The sequence below is a fragment of the Sesamum indicum genome, linkage group LG9 (assembly GCF_026168435.1).
Source record: "Sesamum indicum cultivar Baizhima isolate 11 linkage group LG9, ASM2616843v1, whole genome shotgun sequence".
Lineage (NCBI taxonomy): Eukaryota > Viridiplantae > Streptophyta > Magnoliopsida > Lamiales > Pedaliaceae > Sesamum > Sesamum indicum.
Window position 1 is genome coordinate 1,967,377 of NC_142665.1, and position 19,379 is coordinate 1,986,755.

General features: G+C 36.6%; 3 protein-coding genes across 5 annotated transcripts; all 3 read left to right on the plus strand.

The window, feature by feature from the left end:
* The first annotated feature begins 356 nt into the window (after positions 1-356).
* On the plus strand, positions 357-5,415 carry LOC105170266 (cell division cycle protein 48 homolog). Of its 2 annotated transcripts, XM_011090943.3 has the most exons (9): positions 358-515; positions 641-806; positions 1,647-1,875; positions 1,978-2,744; positions 2,843-3,064; positions 3,168-3,239; positions 3,339-3,620; positions 3,854-4,213; positions 4,852-5,415. In XM_011090943.3, exons 1-9 carry the CDS (start codon positions 487-489, stop codon positions 5,140-5,142), a joined length of 2,418 nt encoding a protein of 805 aa, XP_011089245.1. In that variant the 5' UTR covers positions 358-486; the 3' UTR covers positions 5,143-5,415. The 2 variants fall into 2 exon arrangements, with proteins under 2 accessions (XP_088740967.1, XP_011089245.1); XM_088884841.1 differs by having other exon boundaries at positions 357-515; positions 1,647-2,744.
* A 3,047-nt stretch (positions 5,416-8,462) lies between these two features.
* LOC105170267 (uncharacterized) lies at positions 8,463-12,333 on the plus strand. 2 transcript variants are annotated; one of them, XM_011090944.3, is made up of 4 exons: positions 8,463-8,618; positions 11,000-11,196; positions 11,797-11,945; positions 12,022-12,333. In XM_011090944.3, the coding sequence occupies exons 1-4, from the start codon at positions 8,537-8,539 to the stop codon at positions 12,107-12,109; spliced, it is 516 nt and encodes a 171-aa protein (XP_011089246.2). In that variant the 5' UTR covers positions 8,463-8,536; the 3' UTR covers positions 12,110-12,333. The 2 variants fall into 2 exon arrangements, with proteins under 2 accessions (XP_011089246.2, XP_020552297.2); XM_020696638.2 differs by having other exon boundaries at positions 8,491-8,618; positions 10,997-11,196.
* Positions 12,334-16,682: 4,349 nt separating this feature from the next.
* Positions 16,683-19,098, plus strand: LOC105170816 (high affinity nitrate transporter 2.3). Its single transcript, XM_011091737.3, has 3 exons — positions 16,683-17,542; positions 17,635-17,750; positions 18,220-19,098. The coding sequence occupies exons 1-3, from the start codon at positions 16,769-16,771 to the stop codon at positions 18,896-18,898; spliced, it is 1,569 nt and encodes a 522-aa protein (XP_011090039.1). The 5' UTR covers positions 16,683-16,768; the 3' UTR covers positions 18,899-19,098.
* The last annotated feature ends 281 nt before the right edge of the window (positions 19,099-19,379 follow it).

Below are 19,379 nucleotides of genomic sequence, written 5' to 3' on the forward strand. Positions count from 1 at the left end.
AAAATTAGATTGCTAAAAACTTTGTTTCATAGTCATGCAACTTATTTTAAAATACTTGTCACAAAGCAGTTTTGAAATAAAACAAAATAATTGGAGATAATTGAATGTTATTAACATTTTCAAATAAAATTATAAATCAATAGTGGCAATTTTGGTTTTATTATTAGTAATTGATAATGATTGAAAAATATGCTGAAATCTCAGTAGAGGGATTAATTTAATATAAATAAGAAAAAAGGAACCAATTTGAAGTTAAATGCAAAAGTTAGGGACTAAAATGAAATTAAATCATTGGTGTTATGACCAGTAAGTAAAGTGGAGTAGTTACGGTGGTAAAATCGATAAATACACATTATTGTCGCATATAGATACAACAAACCCTCTCCATCTTCCACATTCTTCATCAATCTCACTACCCGTTTCTTCGTCCACTCCAAGAAACATCAGTTTATTCTCTAATCATCCGATCTCAGATCGCCGACAACAATGAGTCATCAAGCTGAGTCGTCTGATTCGTAAGTGGAACATGACTGTGTTCGACTTTCCTTCGATGAATCGCGTCTTTTCGTTTCTTTCTTGCCCAATTTTCGATGAAGTAGTCGCCGGGCGTCTGATGCTGTTTTCTTGTCGTTCTGAACAGGAAAAGTGGCAAGAAGGACTTTTCGACGGCAATCTTGGAGAGGAAGAAGGCTGCAAATCGCCTGATTGTGGATGAGGCGGTCAACGACGATAATTCCGTTGTTTCCCTCCACCCTGCTACCATGGAGAAGCTCCAGCTTTTCCGTGGAGACACTATCTTGATTAAGGTAATATTATTTTAGAGAGTCGCCTTTTGATTTTCATTCAATTTTTTTTTCTTAAAACTGGGAGTGGGGTTAGGGTTTTTCTCTTCTTGGTTTGTGAAGCACTTTAAGTGGTGAAAAAATATTGATGTTTGGTTATTCGGTGTATAGTTATTGGATTGCTTACGACTGGGGCATTAACACTTCAATAATAGGGATTATCGGAAAAAGTTGGAAGGCCAGGTGTACATTGACTCGCTAAATTAGTTTTATGAATTATTGATCTATGGATAAACACTGAATGGTTGTGTCCAAATTTTAAATTTTGTAATGCTTAGGCTTGATTGTGCTGTAGCTTGAATGAAGGTGACGAGTAATAAAATATGGCTTTGATGGAGAAGCTTTGTCTTATCTTAGGGTATATAATTTGCTCGTGAACTTTCCGAATGATGTAAGCTTGTCATGAATGCTATTACTGAATCCTGAACGTGGTCTTCCTAGAAAACTCAAGAGAGTAGTGATGGTGATTATTGTCGCTAAGGTTGTGTTTTGAACAAGAATTGATCATGATACATGGTCAGCATGGCAATGCATGAGACGGAGTTGCTACTGTTTGTTGTTTGCCCTTGGCAATTGGACTACAGTTTCATTCTTAGCAATTGCTCTGAGACCCTATGGTTTGGCAGGTTTCACTATCATATGGGGTTATGAATGCCTGACCGTGTGTGTGATTATTTTAGTGATCTAGCAACCCATATTGGGAAAAGATAAGAGTTTTTGTTCTGAGATTTACATATTTGGTCAACATTTGGTTCATTTTGGTTCACTGAAATTTTGAGTATTCTGCTGTTTGGTGATTTCCAGGGGAAGAAAAGAAAGGATACAGTTTGCATTGCGCTTGCTGATGATACCTGTGAAGAACCAAAGATTAGGATGAACAAGGTTGTCAGGACTAATTTGAGGGTTCGCCTTGGGGACGTTGTATCTGTGCACCAGTGTCCAGATGTGAAATATGGAAAGCGTGTCCACATATTGCCCTTGGATGATACAATAGAAGGTCTTACTGGGGATCTTTTTGATGCGTACCTGAAACGTAAGCCCTTAAATTTGTTTAGCCTGTTTAAAACTTGGTTACTTTATGATAGTTCAAATGAAGTAAATATTAAAATTGGCTTCATTCATATTGTCTGTACAGCTTACTTTCTGGAAGCATATCGCCCAGTGAGGAAAGGGGATCATTTTCTTGTGAGAGGGGGAATGAGAAGTGTGGAATTTAAAGTCATTGAGACTGACCCAGGGGAATATTGTGTTGTTGCCCCGGATACTGAGATCTTCTGTGAAGGGGAGCCTGTGAGAAGAGAGGATGAGGATAGGCTGGATGAGGTTGGCTATGATGATGTAGGTGGTGTTAGAAAGCAGATGGCTCAAATCCGTGAATTGGTGGAGTTGCCTCTGAGACACCCTCAGCTTTTCAAATCTATTGGTGTGAAACCACCAAAGGGAATTTTGCTTTATGGACCACCAGGTTCTGGAAAGACCTTGATTGCTAGAGCTGTTGCTAATGAAACTGGTGCTTTCTTCTTTTTGATTAATGGGCCGGAAATTATGTCCAAATTGGCTGGAGAGAGTGAGAGCAATCTGAGGAAGGCTTTTGAGGAGGCTGAGAAGAATGCCCCATCTATTATTTTTATTGATGAAATTGATTCAATAGCACCTAAGAGAGAGAAGACACATGGTGAAGTTGAGAGGAGGATTGTTTCTCAGCTGTTGACTCTCATGGATGGGTTGAAGTCCCGTGCCCATGTCATTGTTATGGGAGCAACTAATCGTCCAAACAGCATTGACCCAGCTCTTAGAAGGTTTGGCAGGTTTGACAGGGAGATAGACATTGGTGTTCCTGATGAAGTTGGACGCCTTGAAGTTCTTCGGATTCATACCAAGAACATGAAACTTTCTGATGATGTAAGGCCTTTACATCTTTGTTGATAATTTTCACTTATTCTTGTCTTTTATTCTGAATCCAATTCAATTTCACCAGAAACAATATTTTGATATTGCAGGTAGATTTAGAAAGAATAGCAAAAGATACCCATGGTTATGTTGGTGCTGACCTTGCTGCTCTCTGCACAGAAGCTGCGCTGCAGTGCATCAGAGAGAAAATGGATGTTATTGATTTAGAAGATGATACAATTGATGCTGAGATACTAAACTCCATGGCTGTTACAAATGAGCACTTCCATACTGCTCTTGGAACAAGCAATCCTTCTGCTTTACGGGAGACAGTAAGTGAACTTCTGGCTGGAATACTGTACATTGATGTTTAGTCGTGTGAAATTCATCTTACTGGGAGAATATGTTAATTATATTTCTATAATTGATGAAAAGGTTGTTGAAGTGCCGAATGTCTCCTGGGAAGATATTGGAGGGCTTGAAAATGTCAAGAGGGAGCTTCAGGAGGTAATTTGTTATTAAGGGGGTATTTAATCTACATTATTCATCATTGATGTACTATATTTACTATAGTTGATTACTACTAACCTCTTGGTTATGTTGTAGACTGTTCAATATCCCGTGGAACATCCAGAGAAATTCGAGAAATTTGGTATGTCACCTTCAAAGGGTGTTCTTTTCTATGGTCCTCCTGGATGTGGGAAGACTTTACTGGCCAAGGCAATTGCAAATGAATGCCAAGCCAATTTCATCAGTGTTAAAGGACCTGAACTGCTCACAATGTGGTTTGGAGAGAGTGAAGCTAATGTTCGTGAAATATTTGACAAGGCTAGACAGTCTGCTCCATGTGTCCTCTTCTTTGACGAGCTTGACTCTATTGCTACTCAGGTTATTTCCTGATATAAGCTAATTATATATAATAACCTTTATGTATGGCAGACTTTCTATCTTTAATTTTTAGCACTAAGTGGAAAATCAATATCATCTGTGCTAAATTGCTTGGAGCATAGCATACTAAAAAACAAACAAAATACAAAGAACGATAACCGTGTTGGACAACCTGCATCCTGTGATTTATACACATGAATGACTTACAAGAAATGCTTCTTGAATTGTTGCAGAGAGGAAGCAGTGTTGGAGATGCTGGTGGTGCAGCTGACCGGGTGCTTAATCAACTTCTCACTGAAATGGATGGCATGAATGCTAAAAAGACTGTTTTCATAATTGGAGCTACAAACAGACCTGACATTATCGATCCAGCACTTCTACGTCCAGGTCGTCTTGATCAGTTAATATATATCCCTCTGCCAGATGAGGACTCACGCCATCAGATCTTCAAAGCCTGCCTTCGAAAATCACCACTTTCCAAAGATGTTGATCTGCGAGCCCTTGCTAAGTATACTCAGGGATTCAGTGGAGCTGATATAACGGAAATATGTCAGAGGGCTTGCAAATATGCCATAAGAGAGACCATTGAGAAAGTATGTCGTTACCCCCTTCTTTTGTTGCTAACCCTTTACTTCTGTGGATTTTTGATATCTTATTTCTAACAAAACAACTACATGGCCTACAACATTACTGACCACCAATATAGTTTGTTGTCGGTGGGGAAAAATTATGGAATCTTTATTATCTAAAGATGCCTGCATGTTTTTATAATGTGATTTTTGCAGTTGTTTGATAGGAAAACTAGAAAAAGATCTCTTGGATAAGCTTAAAAAATTGACTTTTCAAATGTGATTCTTTTACGCTCTTAAATCCACTCTATTCATGTCTGGTGATTCCAAAACTGGTTTTTCTAGATCTATAACGAACCTTAACTGCTTTCTTGAATTTCCTTCATAATTGATTAGACCTGTTGATCATTGTCTCCTTAAAACCCAAGCACTAAGCTATTTTGCAAAGATGAGTTTTTGGCAGCCTCTTATGGTATTTGGGTTATTAGAGTGCCCTTATTCCAGGAGTCAATGAAGCATTTATTTTATCGTGATCTCTAAGTAGTACTGCTTTTATTCTGTTACATCATCTGTTGGCTATAGCATCTCCATGTTTGAGTTTGATAAAAAATTGGGTTCTGAGATTATGGAAGAGAGGTTATTGACAGTAGTTCTTATCTCAGGACATTGAAAGAGAGAGGAGAAGAAGGGAGAATCCTGATTCCATGGATGAGGACCTCGAGGATGAAGTTTCAGAAATCAAGCCTGCACATTTCGAGGAGTCCATGAAATATGCTCGTAGAAGTGTGAGTGATGCTGACATACGGAAGTACCAGGCATTTGCCCAGACCTTGCAACAGTCGCGGGGATTTGGAACTGAATTTCGTTTCACTGAACCAGCAGCCGGGCAATCTGGATCCGACCCATTTGCAACCTCTGCTGGTGGAGCTGATGAAGATGATCTGTATAGTTAGATGTTGCCAGGAGTTCTGGATATTACTGTGCACTATCCGTTTATGCACAAGCAGTCTCCAGAATTGGTTGATGACCCGTTGCTTATATTTCTCTCAACAACTCGTTTTTACTTTTGGCTTCCGGGATTTGTGGGGCTGCTCAGTCGACTTATACTTTCTTTTGCCTCCCAAATGTCAACTATTCTAGGTGCCTGTTTGACTATATTTAGAACTGAAATGCTGTTTAATTTACTGACTGAAATGTCACCATATTCCAGCATTCTTTACCTGATAGTTCTGTCCGTGTTTATTTTGTGTGATGTGTGAAAAGGGTTTTCTTATATGGATCGAATGTGGAAGTACCAGCTGATGTGGATCAATTCAGAGTCACCGGGATCTATATAATGCTAATGTGGCATGATTCATATATGTTCATATGGCAATTTGGGCTAATGAATAATGATCAGGTTTTTTAGAAGCTATGCTCGGTATACCTGCAGTGGGACTATTTGTATATTATCTTATTTTTCTCAATGAAAGAGTACATGTTAGTGCACAAGTCTAGTGAGGATTTAACTTGGTTAAGCCTGTTACCTTGGGAGACGGGGAATTATAATATGAGAACAAGATTTTGGTCGCAACCATTTTACATTTTAACCCTGCATAAAAAAACGATGGTTAAAGCTTGTGGAGGTTTGATGGTAAGGACAGGTACAAATTTCTCCCGAGAATGAATACTTAATTAATAGGAGCTCCGGTTTGAAATTTCAAAAGGAAAGGCACAATGCACGTGTTCCCAATTTATTTTCCCACAACTGTCTAGTTTGTTTCTTTATGGAGAGGGATTCTTGATAGTAAATACAGCGGCAACTATTCTTACTTGTACACCGCTTCTCGTGTTAAATTGACTGCCAGTGCATGCCCTCCCAGCTTAAATTCATATGTTTTAATTCTCATATTGAAGAACACTACATTTTATTACTAAGTGTAATAATTTTGTATCTAAGATGATTTTTGTTGTGTTTGAACGATTCACAACTCATAATGATAATATGATGAGAAGACGAGAGCTATATTCTTATTGGATTCCAAAATATCCAGACTTGATACAGTCACGCTTACTAACCACGCTGTAGGAGAGTGATATTATCTATAGGTTGGAGGCTGTTGAACCAGCTCCACGACCCCCTCAGAATCTCCCATCAATAACTATAATATGAGACCGGGGGACGCCACTTTCATGCTTGTTGACAAAACATATGCAAAATAACTTTGGTACGACATACGTACTTAATTGCTCAACCGAGAAAAATTTTGCCTACCCAATTATACAAAAGTCTCTAAACAAATACATAGCCCTCACTGGGGAAAAAGAATGCTTCTTAGCTTGATCAAATGAGGATTTGATCCCTCTTGTTATCAAGTACTCAAACTCAAGACAGATACTCACATTGCTATATGTATATATATAGTTTTCCAGATGAAAACCATAGGAACACACAAGAACAACTCTCCCAATACTGCCAATTCTTGCCAACTTCATCCCTTCTCCAAAACTGCCCTTGGCCTTGGACGAACACATCAACCATGTACAAAACGCATAACCTGGAAATTAGCCACCTGGCTAATTAAGGCATACTCGGAGGACTGTGTCTGCCTGAGAAACACCTCAATGAGCCAAGTGCATGATAGTTGACGTATCGGCTGGGGGCTGATGACCGGCGGGACCCTTTGGGCATGCAGTTCTTGACTTCCCTTCGATGAAAAACCCGTTGCTTGTGATTGAAAAATGGTTTTATGGTGACATAATCTGCGGTTTTCGGCAGAGCTGTGGAGGGGGCACTGGGCAGGATTGGGTAATGCCTGGCCATTGCTTCGTGCATAGGGGAGAAGAGGAGGATGAGATGAATGAATGTAATGTATAGAATAGATGTAGGCATAGTTTGAGTTTGTTGAGTGTTGTGAGCGAAGCGTTGTGGGGGGATTGGAGGGGGTTTTATGCTGGAGAAAACAGATGAATAGAGTTACTTTAATAAGCCCGTGAACGCCAGCTACGGCAGAGCTATTTGGATACGCTGATTTTTCACCAGCACTGTCACGTATGAGTATATATACGCCAACCGTTAGAGTTTGTCCCTTTATGTGGGTGTATTAGCTTATAATGCTGATCAGTTGGGATGAACGTTTAATATCTAATTGAGAAATAAGATAGACCAAGCAACATATTTGTATTTTCATTCGTATTCATATACATACTTGTACTTGTACATACATTGGGAAGAGTATATACAAAATAATACAATTGTATGTACATATAAAAAGATAGATTTGGTTTGAATGGAAAGGAGAAATTAAGGGTGGAATTGGTGTGAAGGTGAGGATGCTCGTGAGCTTCTGTCAAAGCAGTAAAGTCAAAATATTATTTGCATGGGTACAATTAATAAATAAATTGAAAAAAGAAGAGCATTTACGACAATTGGTGATGTTCGTGGATTTCCAGGAAACACTAACAGGGGAGGGGGACCAGCCACCTTATTTTTAGCACTTCACCCACATTGCTTCTACTTCTATTCCATCTATATTCTATAGTCTATACCTCCCTACTCAATGCCTTTATTTTTAATTCCCAAAATTTTTACTCCAATTTAATTTCATCAATTACATAATAAATATTATGTGATTAATTTCGATACGATTACATTCAGTTCAACCAACAATTTTTCTAATTACAAGCATTTAATTTTGTCATTTGTACACACGTTCCTCTCAATTTTTACAACAAGATATTGTGTCCAACGAAACTTGACAAGTTTTTTATACGAAACTATTCGCATGACCTTGAATTTTATCCAAAAATTAAGGAGGATTAAAAAGTAAAATATTGGGTTCTATTATTTGGAGTAATGGAAATATTTTTGTATATTTTCTCTTAAAATTCTTGGAAGAAAAAATTGATAAAATTGGGATAGTTTTGGGAAAAGGAGTGGCTCTAATTACACATATTATGATCTGATGATATTTATTGAGATATATAAATGGAATTTAATGCATAACCATATAGTCGGTTGGACTTGGACCTAATTAAACCCCTCATTTAAATTCCCAAGCTAGTCAAACAAAATCCTAAAATAACTTTTTTACATTCCAAAATTGTTATACAAATCTTGTTTTACAGCTTTTCATTTGCAAAAATCCGATCAAAATTTCAATAGTCACTGTTAAGATTTTATATATATATATTTTTTAAAATTAAATTACTCTTGTGAATCTGTCACATTTACAACATGAATTTCGAATATTTGCAAAGAAATTAGGGTATCATTTAATAATGTCAGAACCAGTAGGGGCATATTGGCAAAGAAACATTAATATCCTGCCACAGTAGCTTTCAATTGCATATAAACCCCAGGAAATTATGTTGTCTATTTTCTGTCTCATAAATGAAATGGCGTTGAGGTTGCAGACTCCAACTCTACCGGTGGCTTCTTTCAATTACAGTACGTTGTGACCTAAGAATTTCTCTCTATTTTTCGCCTTCACCCCCCCCCCCCCCCCCATTTCTTAATGCATATATATATATAAATATGTATGTATATTCCATATTGGGTAACGCTCATTACCTCTTACTGATATCCAGTAACGCTGTTGATTGGTATGGTAGTTTTAGTGGTTGAAAATTAACGCAAAGATTAAATCTTTTACGTTTGTTGTTATAATAATTTGATGGGTTCTTGGTTTACTCAGTAAGAAATCGGGCAAAGTAGTTAATGAGAAGAAGTGTAGTATAAAGAAAGCTGTAATCATTTATGGATATTAAAGAGGCTGATGTGTTTTCTTGATGGGTTTTCTCTTTTGTTCCGTGTAGTCATAAGTGTGAAATCAATTTGTTATTATGGCTCGGTTTCATTGAACTTAAAGAAACTACGACGGCCAGTTGTTACTTGTGAGCAAATGGTTATGGACAGAGTAAATTCTTGCTCAGTTTCTTGGAACCGTGTTAATTACGGAGAAGAGTTTGTTCTGATAGTAATTGGGACTGTTGCGGGGGGGTGAGTGAGTTGCAATTTGAGGGTTCGCTTCCATGAAGTTCTCTCCTTTCCTTTTAATGCTTTGATTTCTGTGGGCCCTTTGTTTTGTTAGTTGATATGGGATGAGCCATGCTGATTGAAGGAATAGTTCTCCATGATTAATGTTCATTAAGGTGTGTCCATCATCGGGCTGGTGTGTATGTTAAAGGGGGTTGGTTTTTGATTTAATCTTATGATTTGGTGGTTTGGAGTTGAGTCATTAAGATTGGTGTTAATTATCTTTCATTTTAGTGCATTGAGTTCCTGACACAGAGATGGGTGCTGAGTTTTAATGTAACTAAAGTGGTTAGGAACTTTGAAGTTTTTGGAGGGTGCCAACTTGCTTTAATAGGAATATAAAAAACTTGGATTGCAGGACGAAGTTTGAGAATCATCATGAAATAAAGTATTTTTCAGCTAGATGTGGTGAGGTAATCTTGTTTTTAGGATATTCTCCATATATATATAATTGACCACGACTGCAAACAACAACTTATTTTGGCTGCGGTCTGTGGTGTAGTGTTCGGCCTACTTTGGGTCATAGATATCAATAGAATTTCAATGAAGTTGTTTGGTCGAAAGTTAATACCTTAAGGAGAGGGCTAGTTCCAAAGCCTTTGGCTTGTATTGATGGAATTTAAGATTCTAGGCTTTCAGAAACATGTTGAATTCCTGGCTTCAGCAAACATGTAACTACCTGTCAACGTAACTTTTGTCCTATAATTTAGATTCTTGTATCACAAACTAAAAGGTCTTTGTAAATATGTGAGTCCCGTTTCCATATATAAGTTGCACAGACAAAATCTGGATGAGAAAAGATATTCTGTTTATGAGAATAAACAAAAAACTATGCTTCACAATTTCTTATTGTGCAACATATGGTCTCTGTATCTTAGGAAATGTGTTCTTGAGTTATTAGAACTACTTTTCGCTTTTGGTGATTAAGGTCCTCCTTGATGGGCGAATATAAGTAACACCTAGACTTGTACTCTTGATCTTTCTATCAATTCCTGTAAAGTGATTTATCTCTACCAGATTGTAGGAATATGAAAACCCAACAGGGACTGCGTGTATACTTTTTGGACCATTTAATTGCATAGGGAACATGGCTATTGAATCGAAATATTCCAAATATAACAGTACTTGGTGATGATTGCTGTTAACTGTAATCCACTAGGTGGCTAATATCTTACACACTAAGTAGAGAAGGTTTCTGGATATGCTTGTGAAAATGAACAATTGCAGACGGGCCAAGCTAAGGAAAGAGAGCTGGTTTGTACTTCATGTGCATTGGTTGGCCAAGGTGTCCTTAAGAAAACTTTGCAGTGTTTAATTTGTAGAGGATTCTCTGAATTAAACTCTTGAGATTGCTCCAATCTTACTACCCTTTTTCTTTTCGTGTACTTTCTCATTCAAATGAACAAGATGTTCCCTTTTATCGTTGCCTTGTTTCTGAGTACCACTTATTCCAAATTTTCACATTATAGCTTTGTAGTGCCAAACGGTAGAGAACATTGAAGAATCACCAAGATTCTTTTATCATTTTTTATGTGTACAAGTTTTTAATTGTGCCAAATGTGACTTTGAACTGTGAAATAATTTTGTTTTGCATATATTCAAGAATATGCTTCCTTTTACTTGTATCTCATTATAAACATTCTGCTTGTTGTTTAACCTATCTCACCACCTTCATGTGAATGCCTGAAACCATGTTCTATTATTGAATAAAATGTCATTCTTAGTGGGTAACTATACAGTGGTATAACGAGAATAAATCAGATCTCATTTCTTACTTGTTTACTGCATAGCAGCTGGAAACTCCAAATCCAGAGTCCTGCAGAATTTCAGTTCTCAACCAGTGACTAATGCAAATATACGAGGTAGAGAAACAATAAAGATGCTGTCTGCACTACCAGAAACAGCAGCTTCTGTTGCAGTTGCTGCTACTATTGTTGGAGCTGCTGCTTCATTCCTTGCTAGAAGAACTAAAAGTTCCGAAGTAACTGAGGTAATGTGCAACAACTTTTAATAAGTCTTCACATATTAACTGAAATTGAATGTAAAACACAGTAACCTAGCAATGTACTATAAGAAAATAAAATTGTATATTTGCAACTTTTGGTAACCCTAGCTGTGATGCTGAGAGGTATTGGATTATACTAATGTAGTAATTGTTAGTTATTCTTTAGTTGAGGAGTGTTGTTTTAGATTTGTCTGGTTTATTGATGTGCCTCTAAGTTCCACAGGAAATAGGAAAAAAAAAACCAGCAGAAAATAGTTTCTGTAGTAGCAACTTTTTCCCATCTTAAGATTCCACATTTGATAAGCTAATCTCATGTTTTCCTGTTTTTTCTGAAACCACAGGATGTAAAATCTTTTCCTCGTACTCTTTTCCCTCATTTCCTGTGTAAAATAAAGTCCAAGGGGAAAAGAGAGTAGAAGCAATCCTAAAAAACAAAAAGTTTGCAACATGTTCAAGCGTGAAGCAGAAATGAATGAGACCAAAAACTGGGTGCTACGCCCAAAAAACTTAGGATCTTTATCTGTTTGGCTTTACTCCTGCAACACTACGATGTTATTTAATGATGGTGATTCTTGCAATAGACAGGCCCCTACAAAGATTTGCGAGGACTGTGGAGGTTCAGGTGTTTGCTCCGAATGCAATGGTGAAGGATTTGTGCTTAAGAGATTGTCTGACGAAAGCGCTGAAAAAGCAAGATTGACGGCAAAGAATATGGCAACGAGATACACTGCAGGGTAGGTTCTCAAATTTCCCTCTACATTCTGTTTCTACCTTCTTATAGTAATCATATGCACTTCCCTACGTTCACAGCCTTCCAAAGAAGTGGAGCTACTGCACAAAGTGCTCATCTGCTCGCTCCTGTAATACATGTGGTGGTAGTGGGAAACTCAGCTACTAGAACTAGTCTTTTCTTATGATCTGGTGCTTGTGGTTGTGGCTTCGTTTTTGATTCAAGTAAGTTTTGCAATTTGCCTTTATCCACTAATAAGAGAACTGATCTCTCATTACGGACGTGAATTCATTATTGTATATTTCGCTGATGATCATATACAGGAAATTCTTTCCATGCTCTAGCAAATCTTTGAGATACAAATTTCCTATGGTCATTTTGATTTTAGCCTACACTCAGATTTCTCTTCTTTATGAATTTTCATTTAAGACACGCCGGCTGCATATACTGTAATGTGACATATCAGCTGACAGCTAGCAGAAATTCATGCAAGTCAAAGAAGCAAAAGCTGAACTTCTCATGCATGTGTATGTGTGTGTGTTTGTAAACAATATTATCCTTCAAGAACTAGCAGTAGAAAATACGTCATAAGTACGGAACTCATTTGAGAGGCTATCACAGCAGCACATGAGCAGACGTATACGGCTGACTTACAGTTCAATATAAGAAATGTGCTGGCATGATACTTATCCTGCTTCTTTGGATATATGTTTTCTTTAAAGTCAAGTGGATATGTAACATGATATTGGAACTCCACCTGCACCACATACATGTCTCTCTCTCTCTATATATAAATATGTTAGCGTTGATTCTTGCATCAAACATGGGTTGGCATTAAAACCGGCGTACTCGCCGTTGTAGTAGTCCATTTAACCACAGCAAGTGACTGCACGCAGAAACTGCGTTCGGATTGACTTGCTTATTAATTACTAAAAATTCCAGGAATATTTTATATGCACCAGACTTAAATACAACAGAAAAAGTAAATCATGTTACGTCAGCACAATGCAGATCTCACTGATAACGTGAAATGGTTTTCGTCTTTAGATGTTTTTATTGGCAATGCACATAATAATTTCTTCCCTGAATTAGTTTATCGCATGGAGATACACCGATTATTTCTGCAAGAACTGCTACTATTGCAATGACAATAATAGAAATGATTTCTATTGTTGTTATTTGTTATTTTTATTATTACAAGCAGTATCAGAGTATATACAGCAACATCATGACTCAAATCTCAACTTCTTGCTAAGTTGTTTGTGTTCAATGTAGTACAGGAGACATGGAAACTTAGACATTAATATGCATGTGAAGCTGATTAGGATTACATGACATTATTAACACTCCATGATTTAGCAGTTGAAAATATATGATAATTAAGGAGGTACGGGTAAGAACTTGGACATTGCATGTTCAGCTCACCAACAGGATTAGATTATATTAGCCTTACTAATAAGTACGGATGCCATGTGAAAGGCTATCGAGCAATAGATGTCATGTCATTATTACACTCAACTTGCAATATTTAAACTCCAATTGCAATATATATATATATATATATATATATATATATAAATTCAGTGCAACTAATGATCAAGAAAGGGGGCCTTTGCTAAATACCCTTTCGCGCGATCTAATCCATTCATCTTAAATTGACCGATACACAATTACACATTAATATTCAGTTTTTTTATCGTCAATTTAAGTAGGAAGATGTGGTGATCAAATAATAGTTACATGTATAGCATTTAGAATGGATATTCGAATCTATTTACAAATAATCGAGGATTTTATGAATTAATATGGTGAGTCGACCCGACCGCAAATGTTGCCATGTTTGGTGCTCAACTAGTTATTTTTATGAATGGCAGTTGAGTTATCAATAGTAGTTTAGTTTGTTGAATATTGATACCTTATCTCAGGCTTTATCAATTGACTTATCAATTGTTTACATGAGTTGATCAGATCGCCACAACTGTTTTCAGACCATATGAATAAATGATCGATGAACATTAATTAATTAAGCTGGACAACATATGCAAAAGTCAGACCTCACGATAATGAGAAGTCATCTTCACGAAGTCGTGGCTGTACGGTTTATGTCCTGTCTTTCATATTATGTTATTGAAGTGGGTACACCACTATGATATACAACTTTGACTAAACATTCTATTAATTCAGTTATTGCTAACACACACACACACACACACACACACACACACACACATATATATATATATATATATATATGATATTTTTCTAACATATATTTATTTTATTACAAAGTACAGAACTATAACAATAGAATAAAATCAACGACAAAATATTAGATGATAATTTCAAAATTTATTTTTTAGGTATACAGACTAATTAAGCTACGTACAATAGTTTTAATAGTGAAGAGTGAGCATGCATGCCAGAAAGTTCTATCTTTGGCGACGTACAAGATTTAATCAACCAAAATTTTCATTAATAACTGTCTCACAAGGTATTAATATAATTACATTTCTAATGATAATTAACTTTCACACGATGCATATAATCAATTAAAATAAAATCAATGCCGTTTTACTGTACGTATTTTGATTAGAGAATAGTTTTGATTTTTTTTTAATATTGTTATTTTGGTTAAAAAAAGAAGAGTTACACATAAACATGTCAATTATAAAAACTAATTAAAAAGCCCATTATTCAAATAAATTGACCGTACATACACGGAGTTTACACTAGTATGTATTATGTGTGTGTATATATATATAAGGAGAAGCAATTTCAACCGTTGAATTGCCATTTGACGGTGGATGCGTTGGCATCGAAATCCTGAAGTCAACTCTCATGAAAGTGTGAGGAAACTTCGTCAGAGTTGGAGGAATTTCTTATTGGATGAGCTTTAATTTTCTGTTTCAACCCAATTATATATATTGTTAAATATATTTTAGCATATAGTTTAGTTAAGGAATTTTATGTAATTAATAATATTTATCATGTAATCAGTTGAATTAAATCAAATACGTTTAGAAACGACAAATATATATATATATATATATATATATACTATCCAAATAGATATATATCCATATTCATAGGACTCAAATTCACAGCTTAATATTGTAATTTGTTACCAAAAAATATAGTTAATTTATGTGCATTGCCAAATCAAAGTTGAGTTTGGTACTTGGATAAATAAGGTTAATTTGTAGCAACAACTTTGATATTTGGTCTGGTTTTAATTTATGCATTGCCAAATCAAAGTTGAGTTTGGTACTTGGATAAATAAGGTTAATTTGTAGCAACAACTTTGATATTTGGTCTGGTTTCGAATTTATTACGTGGTACGAAAGCCAATATTAAATTAATTTGTCCATTTAGAAATTGATTTTGGAAATTTGGGTTTTACCAAACTTTAATCAATTATTGAAATCAGTTCCATTTAATATCAAGAGGCCAAACTCTTGAGTTAAATTCAACTGCGTACTTGTGGTATATATTGTAAATGGTATGTGTTCATAAAGTAAAAGTGTCTCACCTGTCAATCAGGTTTAACTCTCTTGGCAATTTTGAGGTCTAACTATGGTTCGAACTCTACTTTATACGTGAGATATTGTGTTATTAAATATTAGGTGTTATTTCTATTATAATAATAGTAGATGATTGTTAAATTTAATAATTTATTTAATATTATTGATTAGCGTATAATTGTTATAATGATCTTTGTTAAATATTGATAACGAACAAAAATGATTGTAAAAAAAAGTGGCCCTCCCATATTAAAAAAATTAAAAAATGTTCAAGACCAATCAATTTTATCCAATTTTATACCTTGGTTGGGGTACAGAGTCTACAAAAAAATTAAGCTTTTACAAAAGGGGCAAAATATTTTTTTAATTCCATAAAATAAGGGTAGAATTTGTTTTGGTACCACAATTTTGACAATTGTCGCTTTTAGTACATACTTGCATCTTTTGACTTATTTTAGTTTAATTTAAAAACCGTATAATTAAGCAGAAGTTGTTCAAATATCTTTCTTTTAACTAATTAATCGAAACTATGATTTAATTAAAAAGCATTTGATTTAAGTTCTTGCAAACATCATCGTAAAACATTTGGCAGATTTAACAAATTCTTTAAACTGCAGTAAGTACACGCTCAGCAATTTACATTTTTTAATTTAAATTAAAAGAAATATAAATAGAATATGTATCTCAAATATCTTTCTTTTATAATTGAAACCGTAATTTTAAAAATATTTTAATTTAATAAATTTTTTTTTATTCTAATCAGATTTGATCGAACAAATAAATTATAGAACAAGTGTGTTGTACAACAAATATATTGTACATGTCATATAATTGAATGGATCGAACTGAATCCAAATTAGGATTTCCCTTGATTTAAGTCCTTGCAAACATCTCCATAATTCCACGTTAGTTGATCAGTTATATTAAGTTATAATTAATACTTCTTTTTATTTTAAATTAGTTATCCATTTCTATTAATTTTTTGCTTTTCGACGTTCCGATATACTCTGTTAAGTGTTTCTTTTTAACTTATAATTACAGTAGTACTTAATTATGGCATCATAATTAGTACAATCATGATTAAGAATAATAATATAGAAAATATGCAAATATAAGTTATTAAACTGATATTTAAATACTAACCCAAAAGAGAGCCATATGTTAGGCCGGAGAAATTCATGCCTCGCGTACTCCCATCCACGCTATAAATACCTCACCATCACAACCCTTTCCAGACCACACCACCATTGCCTCCTCTTCCACCATTTCTTCTAGCTATCCTTAATTTCTCCGAGTGAAGTCGGAAATGGCTGACATTAGCGCAAGTTCTTTGCATGTAATAACAGCTCCCCAAACAGTCCCTTATGATCTCCAAGCAACCAAATTCGATCTGCCAGTAGACTCCGAGCATAGAGCCAAAACCCTCAAGATTTTCTCCTTCGCTCAGCCCCACATGCGATCCTTCCACTTGGCCTGGATCTCCTTCTTCACTTGCTTCGTCTCCACCTTCGCCGCCGCGCCGTTGGTCCCCATCATACGGGACAACCTGGACCTCACCCGCTCCGACATCGGCAACGCCGGTGTCGCCTCCGTCTCAGGTAGCATCTTCTCCCGACTCGTCATGGGCGTTATCTGCGACCTCATCGGCCCCCGGTACGGCTGCGCATTCGTCAACCTGTTGACGGCGCCGGTTGTTTTCTCGGTGGCTTTCGTGTCATCGGCTCAAGGCTACATTGCGGTGAGGTTCATGATAGGGTTCTCCCTTGCGACATTCGTGTCGTGCCAGTACTGGACGACCATAATGTTTAACAGTTCTATTATCGGGACGGTGAACGGGATCGCCGGAGGGTGGGGAGACATGGGCGGCGGTGTCACTCAGCTGCTGATGCCTTTTCTTTATCATGTAATCAAGGTGTCGGGTGCCACCCCTTTCACTGCCTGGAGGATAGCGTTTTTCATCCCTGGATGGCTGCATATTATTATCGGAGTGATGGTGTTGAGTCTTGGGCAGGACTTGCCTGATGGGAACCTTAGCACTCTCCAGAAGAGAGGTGATGTCGCAAAGGACAAGTTCTCCAAGGTAATTTTAGATCGATGAACTGAAACTGATTATATTTTATTGCCTGAAGTAATTAATTTGAGTATACTGTGTTTTTAATTACTTGTTTGTAGATATTCAGGTATGCTATCACAAATTACAGGACATGGATCTTTTTCCTCCTCTATGGTTATTCCATGGGACTTCAGCTGTGCATAAACAACGTTATTGCCGAATATTTCTACGACAGGTCTGCTCTCCACTTATCTTGGAGTATTTGGAAATTATAAGTTTGGTTGATAAAATTGGAACCCAAATCAGGTTCAGTTAAATAAAATTATTTACAGAATAAGTGTGATATAATTGTCATGTAATTCGTTATTTTTCATGAATTATATCTTAATTATACGACAAATACAAGTCTATATAATTGATTTAGATCCTGTCAAATCCAACTTAAAGTAAAAATTTTCACATTCAACTTCACATGCATATGTCTTCGTATTGCTTACTAAGCTTAGTCAAAAAACTCATTTCAGACTCTACTTTTTCAACTTTTGTCCTCATTTTTTGTATTTGAAGTGATGGATTGATTTTAGAGATTTCAAACCAATCTTTTTTTTTTAATGAAAGTCTTTTGAACTCCCTTCATCATCTAGCATTAAAGAATTGAATAAAGAACAGATCAGCCCGATAAATTCTCTCTCTGAATTCTGTAGGTTCCATCTGAAACTCCACACTGCCGGAATCGTAGCCGCCACCTTCGGCATGACCAACTTCGCCGCCCGCCCTCTTGGCGGATACACCTCCGACCTAGCAGCTCGCAAATTCGGCATGAGGGGCCGGCTGTGGATCCTCTGGATTGTCCAAACCTTAGGAGCTGTCTTCTGCATCTGTCTTGGCCGTGCAAACTCACTTCCCACAGCCATCGCTTCCATGATACTCTTCTCCATAGGAGCCCAAGCCGCCTGCGGTGCTACCTACGGCGTAATACCATTCGTTTCACGAAGATCGTTAGGCCTAATATCCGGCCTCACCGGCGCCGGAGGAAACTTCGGCGGCGGGTTAACGCAACTGGTTTTCTTCTCCACCACAAGATTCTCCACCGCAAATGGGCTCACGTATATGGGTGTCATGGCTGTGGCCTGTACTATCCCGGTGGCATTTATCCACTTCCCGCAGTGGGGAAGCATGTTTCTTCCGCCGTCAAAGAAGGGCAAGTACACGGAAGAGAGTTACTACTCGGCTGAGTGGAATGAGGATGAGAAGGAAAAGGGTTTGCACCATGGGAGCCTGAAGTTCGCGGAGAACAGCCGATCGGAGCGCGGCAAGCGGCAAGAGATTGCGGCGGCGGTAACCCCGCCGGGTTATAATTCAACCCCAGTCCACGTGTTATAGATATATCATAAACAGTAGCAGCGCTGTATGTGGTGATTGGTTGACTATACAACCATGAGTCATGAGATGGTCTGCATATGCTGTTTCTCTTTTTGTTAATATAATACGACGAGATGATGGTTGGGGGAACCTGTATTTTGTAATCTGGTTCGAACTTGTTCATGTAATAAAAAGGAAAAATTATTTGTTTCTTACTTTAATTTTATTCTTATTAGATTTAATTCTTTAAGTATGTCGATTAATTAATTAGTATTATAAATTTACAAAATGATGAAATTAAGTTCAATTTAAGTTTTTCTTGTGGATTTTTTGGCAACTTTTAAAATTTATGCTGGAAATGACACGCATAGCAAATTTTTATTGAATTGTTCGAGCCACTTATCCATCCGTACCCTCGACGTGTAATTAGATTTGAAGGCAAAAAGGAGGTTTCTGATCCTAAAAAACATGTCGTACATAACTTGCAAGTTATGTTCAAGGT